A 7,628-nucleotide genomic window follows, 5' to 3' on the forward strand; every position below is an offset into this window, starting at 1 on the left:
TAATTTAAAAATTCTTAACCATCAAGTTGTAGTCCATACGTAGTTGGTGTGACATAGCATCAGAGAACACTAAACCAAATTTACGTATTTACCAAGTGAGATGGCATCAAGCGGATTGCCAGAACTTAAGATGTCCACTTTCTGCATAATTGTTTGATGCAAATGTATGCATATGTTTTCTCTAAGGGAGTGTCTAGGTCTCAGTCGGCTGACGTCATCGCATGCAGATTAGGCCTGTTAAGTACCTCTGTTTCTATTGGGTTGAAACGGCTTAGCACCTGGGCTTATTTCATTTTCCTCCTGTTTGTTTGTTTGTTACTTTGGGCTGGGCTTCTCACTTTGTTTGTCGCATTGAGGCTGGACCAACAAGCTGCTACTGTTGTATGGGCTTTCTGCTGGGTTTTTGCTGTTTGTCAGGCCTGTTGTACCTGTGTCCCCATCCCTGGACACACCAAAAACAAACCCATAAAGCCCATGTATAGCTAAAAGACGGGAAAACTTTTGCTCCTCTGTCAAAACCCTGAACCCCCCCCCCCCCCCCCCCAGAGAACACGCCAGTCCTCACCCCTCCCACCTTTCCCCTCCTTCCTCCCCGTCCCTACCTCCCCTACCCAACCCTAGTGTAGGTGGCGGCTGTTCTTGGACATGAAAGAAGCAGATGATGAAGATAAGAACAGGGACAAAGGGAAACAAACTCACCAGGGTGAGTTTGTGCGTCCATGGATCCATCTGCAGCTCCTTTCTTTTTCAATTTTCCTGATCTTGTTCCCTTTCTTCTTTTTGGATGAAAACCTTCTGATTTCTTATTCTCCCTTTGTTTTTCTGCAGCAATCTTGGAGCAGTATGGAAAATTCCTGATGGGCACGCAGGTTTGTCTCTGAGATAACTTCATGGGAGGAAAAGTCCATCTTTGTCTCACATGTTGTTCAAAGTTTCTCTGAAGAAAAAAATGAAGAAGAAAATTGTAGAATATTAGAAGCATGTAGTATATTAGATGCATGTAGTATTTTAGAAGCATGGGTATTCAGTGGTTTGATGACATAAAGGATAATAATTTCCATGCTGCTATTTTGTGTATGTCCAACACACATACAGTTCAGGATAGAGAAGTTTGTGGACAGAGAAAAGGTTGTATGCTTGTTTTGGATAGAGAAGTTGAAAATTTGCTATTGTTGTTGACACGTTTTGAATATGATAAACTAATGAACATGGTTCTTTGCATGAGACAAGAAAACATATGTCATGGAAATTGATGCTGTACAGCTCCCTACAGAAACATGTATATGAGTTGTTTTGATTTTCATGTTTCAGGGCAAAAAAACAGAATTACCTAGTTGTAAAAATTCAGCAAATTCTTATAGATGCCCCTCCCCTGAACAAGTAGTGTCCCATGATTACCCCAGTACAAATACAGTGAAAACTGAACCTTTTTTCAAGATCTGCTACAGTGGGTTGTATAAGAAGAAGCATATAAAAGCATACATGCCCCTGCCCCCTCTGGATCTATATAGAAAGATGGAAATGTGCAGTATATGTAACATCTTGTTTGCTAACTACAGAAGATAGAAAATGTATACCTCATAATTAATGATTCTCTCTTCATTTTGTAGGTGCCGGGTGAAACTATGTCACAAGGAACTCCAATCAGTCATGGACCAGTCCCAGTTGATCCAGTAACATCGGTTCATGTAAGGATCGATGTTTTTTTAAAAGAACAAAACCATTAGATTGTGAAAGAAAAAATACATCATTTTTTTGGGTGGCATCAAAAAAAGAAAAGAACTTAGAACATTACTCTCTATGTGCAGCAGCCATACGTTGGTGCCCAATATGTGCAACAGCAACAAGCTGGGACGCGACTGGCATTTCAAACATCTTCAAGTCCTTTTGCAACACATGTACGTGCTTTCATGAAAAAACTTGTTCTTCTGCTATGTTGCAGATACTTATAACTCGGAAGAAGATAAAAAGAGAAAAGAAAGTAACTTATACTATTACCAAATTCTAACATGCAAAAAGGTGAAAATAAATGCAGGAAATGAATTTCCTTGGAAGTGGTTACATGAGCCACACACAATTGTTGATGGCTGCTGATCAAGAGGTACTATAAGTGCCTTTATATTGTTGACTTTGACATGTATAGTGGAAACAAAAAATGTTGAAAATGTCAACAAGTAAAATATAAACTACATAACATGTTTGTGCTCACAGGCTGGTATTGGTGGATCTCAACATTCTGGTTAACAACAAGATTCTGGTGGCAGGGGGTTTTGTGAGGTATGATTTCATTTACATATGTACATATCCGACTGCCCTTTCCCCCATGTGTGACAGAAAAAATAACAAAAAAATGCTTACTCTCTTATTCTTGTTGTTGCTGATACAGAATGACACATACATGATAACTGAGCGGTATGGGCGTTTGCATGGACAAGATGAGGGGGGCCAGCCAACAGGGAGGCAGCAAGCAGGAAATGTAGATGTGGGGGCAGAAGGTTTCCCTAGCTGGAGCTGGGATGGCAACACAGCTGAAGGGCACCAAGGTTGCAGCTACCAACCTAGATACAGAGAACAAGACAGCGATGATGGTGATTTTGACTTTGATGAAGGTGAGGATGACTTGGATGATGATTTGGATGATGAAGTTGCTGCTGGTTCAAGCCATGGACCTAGTTTCCCTGAGGACATGAGTCTTGATGGTGGTTTGGGGGATGATTCAGCAGCTGCTGGCTCCAGCCATGGTCCTAGTTTCACGGATGGCATGAGCTTCGATGATGTTTCAGACAATGGTAAACAAATAGACGCACATGGAAAAAACAAGAATGTCTGTGATTGTGATGATCAACAGGAAGGCGAGCCAGTGCAACAAGAAAATGTTGAACACCTATCACAGGAGGACATACTCATGTTCATAGAAAGTGACAGTATTTGTGCGGCTCAGGCTCAGACTTGCAGCCAAGAAGTACGGAGCCACCATGTGCCATATGTGGGCATGGTCTTTGATTCTTGTGATGTTGCCCATGCATTCTACAATGAGTATGCAGCCATTTGTGGTTTTGCAATCAAGAAAGCAGGCAACTACCATGCAACTAAACCTGGTGGCAAGACAGTGTCCCGTTACACTTACAGGTGCAACCGCTCGGGTGAAGTTGTTGGCGAGGATGTGCTTGAAGAAAAGAAAAAACAGAGGCAGCTCAAGAAGCAAGAAAAAACAGGGATTCTCCCGCCCGAGAAGGCAAAAAGGAAGAGGAAAAACTTCATACAAATAACCGGGTGCCAGGCTAAAATGATTGCAACACTAAAAGGAGACAAATGGGTTGTCACGGTTGTTGACCTGGAGCACAACCACACCCTTAGCCCTCCAAACGAGAGCAAGTATCTCAGATCGCACAAGAAGATGACAGAGGAAGAGAAGTTGTTTATCAGGACATTTAACTCTGTACAAATGCCCACTAGGAAGATTATGGCCATTCTTTCTTACCTGCGAGGGGGTGATGCACCATACACTAAGAAATATGTTAGCAATGTGAGGACGGCAATAAACAGAGAGAATGGCAAGGGAGATATGCTGCAGGTCCTTGAGTACTTTAGGAACAAACAAAAGGAAGATCCAAATTTCTATTATGCATTCAAAGTTGCTGACGAGGACATCAACAAGGTGTTGTGCATATTCTGGGCGGATGGCTACTCGAGAAAAATGTATGAGCTGTATGGTGATTGTTTGAGTTTTGACATGACATACAAGACAAACCGATACAATATGCCATTTGCACCGTTTGTTGGCATCACTGGACACGGGCTCAACTCCTTGTTTGCTTGTGCTATAGTACACAATGAGACGGTGGACACATTTGAATGGCTTTTCGACACATTTCTGGACTTCATGCGTCGAAAAGCTCCTCTCACGGTCATTACTGACCAAGATGTGGCGCTGAAGACCGCGGTTCCTGCTGTTTTCAAGGGTGTTGTTCACAGGTGTTGTCTGTTCCACATAATGAAAAAGGTTCGGGAAAGATGTGTGAGAACCTTTTCAACACAACCAGACTTGTATGCTGACTTCAGCGACATCATGCATAACTGCTTGAAAGAGGTAGAGTTTGAGACGTTGTGGCCACCAATGACGCAGAAGTATGGAGTAGAGAATGTCAAGTACTTCAGGTACATGTGGAAGTACAGGAAGTTGTTTGTCCCAGTCTATTTCAAGAAAAGCTTCTTCCCTTTCATCCACTCGACTGCCCGGACTGAAGGGACAAATGCCATATTCAAGGACAACGTAGGCTCAACATTCAGTGTGATTACCTTTTTGCGTGAGTATGAGCGGATATTGAAAGCGATGCAGGAGAATGAGAAGGAACAAGACTCTATTACCAGAACAACAAAGCCAACCTACTGGCTGGGCACTGAACTGGAATTGCAGGCTGCAGAGAAGTACAACAGAGCGATATTCTACAAATTTCAGAAAGTTATAAAGTTTGCAAGCCAGTTGCATGTGGAGGAGGTTGAGAAAAACACAAGGTACGAGGTGTACAAGACAAGGATGCTCGCTGAGAAAGATTTTAGAATCCGGAGATATGTTGTCATTGTTGATATGCACAGAGAGGATTTTGCTTGCATTTGTGGAAAGTTTGAAAAAGATGGCGTTGTGTGCAGCCATATACTTAGGGTATTAACACACCTCAACTTGCCAGTGCTACCTGAGAAGTACTACATTGACAGATGGAGACCCAAGCAAAGAAAAGACATTAGAAAACTCAGGTACGGCGTCCCTGAGGAGCTAACAGCAGGGGACCATCACCTTAGATACATGTTGCTGTCTAGCAGACTGAATGAAATGGCTTCGGATGCTGCGTCATCCAATGAAAAATATATGTATGTGGTTGGTGAAAGTGTGAGGATTGAGGCAAAGCTAGATGAGATGAGTTTGGCAGAGGAGCAGCAAAAAATGCAAGATAAGCATGTTGATAGAGCTCTAGCCCCTACTATGGTCACACCGCACCCTGATGGGTACGGGGAAAGTCTAAAGGATCCTGATGTTATTGTTCCGAAGGGGCGTCCACAAGAGCATTACAAGACATTTTTGGAGAAACTACAAGCAAAACAACAAATTGGTTGCAGCCATTGTGGTCAGCATGACCATGTTTTGGCTCCGTGCACAAACAAACACATCCCCAGGTCCCAATTTCACAAGAAGACTACAGTCGGCGAGCAACCAATAGGTTTGCCTCAATCCTCGCACTTTAAAAGGACTACTGCTTAAAATCTCATCACTCTGCTGCTGTCATTTGTTTGTACCTAAAAAACTAAGAAAAAATATTGTTGTCATAGGAGTCCCTGGTGCTTCAAAGGATAGTGGTAGGAAGAATCAAACAGGAGGGGGGACAAAAGCAGGTGACAAACGGAGTGCACAGAAGGATACTACTAGTGCGCCTAGTGCCTCAAAGGGGATGTCTAGCAAAAAACAAACAGGAGGGAAGCAAAAAACAGGCGAGAAGCGGAGCGCACGAAAAGATACTACTGGTGCATCTTGAAGAAAAAAAGAGTTGAAAGTTCTTTAACAATAAGTACATTATAAGGAGAGAAGATAAAAATTGTTGCATGTTTCTCTTCCTCTTTTTTTTGCTTATGAACTGAAAACTCTGTTGCTGCGCAAATGATGGGAAACAATGTGGATAAATTACCTTGTTGCTATTGGTCTTGATCTTTATGAGTGTTTCCTTGCATGATGAGAAAAATCCAAATGGGCATTGTTTCTCCTCCTTAAGTTCATAAGTTTTTGGTGCCTGCTATATGATCTTTATTAGTAAAATGACAAAATGCAGTAAAACTGAAAATTGTATGAACAAAACTTGCTACCCTAGCTGGGATTCTGAAAGATGACTTCATACTTTAATATGTTTGTAAGCAAAAAATGAGTGCAGGAGTAAAATGATACAGGAAAAACTCAAACATGAGCAAAGATTTTAGGTGGATCTGAACCTAAAAATATAGAGATCTAGAAACTTAAAGATGACTGATGTGCATTAAAATGAGTACGAAAAAGATACAAAAAGAGAGGGTGACCTTTGTGTCGTCATCTCCTTGGCCCTCTCCATCAGATGGAAAACACCAGAAAAAGTATTGATGCCACACGGGAAACATGAAAATTCATTTAAGCAAAATTTTGGAAAAAAGGTGCAAACATAAACACATGAGGAAAAACACTGTTATAGTTCCTGTGTTTCACCAAATTACCGAGTGAGAAAGAACAAACTAGGGGAGAAGTACCTTCGGGAGCACATGTTTCCCAACCAAACAAAAAAATAGAGGGGGCATATATATGTCTACAGCAACAAGAAGGGTCTACATTCTCTGTTCATACAAAAAATAGAAAAACATCTCGAAAATGTTTAACAATTGCTAACTATGTGTTTGATGTAGCTCCTCTTTTCCTTTGATTTTGCTGATATGACTCTTGATACAGCTCCTCTTATCATCTATGAGTGGTGTCTTTTAGGAGCTGTCAGCACTTTTTCATGTCTGCACGGAAGGATAAGAACACAAAGGGGAAACTTAATAAAATCCTGTCACAAACATAAAGCAAAGGAATCTGAAAAAACCAGAAAATTGCATATGGGGTTAACCTATAGGCGGAACTCCTTCACACGCTTCTTCTCGTCATCCAAAGTGTTGTAGTGGCTGAACATGAGATCAACAGCATATCGGATCCTTGCATCTGGGACATCTTTTGGTGAAAAAACTATAGGGGTTGGATTCCTTGGGCACCATCCCATTAGTTTCATAGTGAAAATGCCACAATTAGTACTGAAAAAAGACATACACACAAAAAAGGTACAGGTGTTTGTGAACAAAAATCACAAAAAACGTATTAAAAAGTTACAACAAAGCAAAAGGAAGTCAGGGAAAATAAAAGCGTAGATGTTTGGTTTCATACTCGTTATCTTGTTGAGGGACTTTAGGGTAAACAGCAGGGAATGCATTGAAATCCATTGGCTGGAGCCGAGCTTCGTACCAAGTGCATATAAAGCTTGAGATCTGCCTCAAATATAAAAAATAAACATTTATTGATGTTTGCAGGAAAAACTTGCAGACAAAATATAATTATCACAAAAACAAAAAAACAGTATTTAAAACCCTTGTACTTACAATCTTCTTTTTTATGTTCATATGATATGAGCTCTTCTCATCGTAGAAAGAATCTAGAAAATAAAACATGTGACCCTTGATGTCAACGATGAACAGAAAGTAATGTTCTTCGTGTAGTGTTGGAAAGTACAACTTGTGTACATCCATTTTGGAGTTGATGCAGAAAAAGGGAAAATATAGACAACAAGTTGGTGTATATTGAAATAAGGAAAAAACACTAAACGAAATTATAGCTGAACTTGTGTTGTCGAAAAATGAAAAGAGGAAGTTTGACAAAAAACCTTGTCTGACATCGAAAGATTATGTGCTTTTCCAGCTCCAATGAAACTCGTAATCAGTTTCTTCCTCCACCAAATTCTTGCCTCATCATTTTTCCATTTGCCCAGGAAATATTCCTTTTAAGTTGTTGAATGATGAAAATTTTGAAAGGTAGGTAAGTACGATGACAGAAAAAATAAAAACAAGGGAAATCATAAAAAACAAAC

The 7,628-nt window shown here is 40.6% G+C and overlaps 1 protein-coding gene across 1 annotated transcript; it reads left to right on the forward strand.

Moving 5' to 3' along the window:
- The first annotated feature begins 645 nt into the window (after window positions 1-645).
- LOC125516761 (protein FAR1-RELATED SEQUENCE 5-like) lies at window positions 646-5,257 on the forward strand. Its single transcript, XM_048682082.1, has 6 exons — window positions 646-703; window positions 829-869; window positions 1,611-1,688; window positions 2,387-4,047; window positions 4,159-4,428; window positions 4,516-5,257. The coding sequence occupies exons 1-6, from the start codon at window positions 646-648 to the stop codon at window positions 5,255-5,257; spliced, it is 2,850 nt and encodes a 949-aa protein (XP_048538039.1).
- The last annotated feature ends 2,371 nt before the right edge of the window (window positions 5,258-7,628 follow it).

The sequence above is a fragment of the Triticum urartu genome, chromosome 6 (genome assembly GCF_003073215.2).
Source record: "Triticum urartu cultivar G1812 chromosome 6, Tu2.1, whole genome shotgun sequence".
Taxonomy (NCBI): Eukaryota; Viridiplantae; Streptophyta; class Magnoliopsida; order Poales; family Poaceae; genus Triticum; species Triticum urartu.

Excerpts from the sequence above, each read along its gene's own strand:
- LOC125516761 (XM_048682082.1), top strand. The coding sequence starts at position 646 with ATGAAAGAAGCAGATGATGAAGATAAGAACAGGGACAAAGGGAAACAA. Across the intron at positions 704-828 it reads AGGGAAACAAACTCACCAGG|CAATCTTGGAGCAGTATGGA; the intron begins GTGAGTTTGTGC and ends GTTTTTCTGCAG. Across the intron at positions 4,429-4,515 it reads GAATTGCAGGCTGCAGAGAA|GTACGAGGTGTACAAGACAA; the intron begins GTACAACAGAGC and ends GAAAAACACAAG.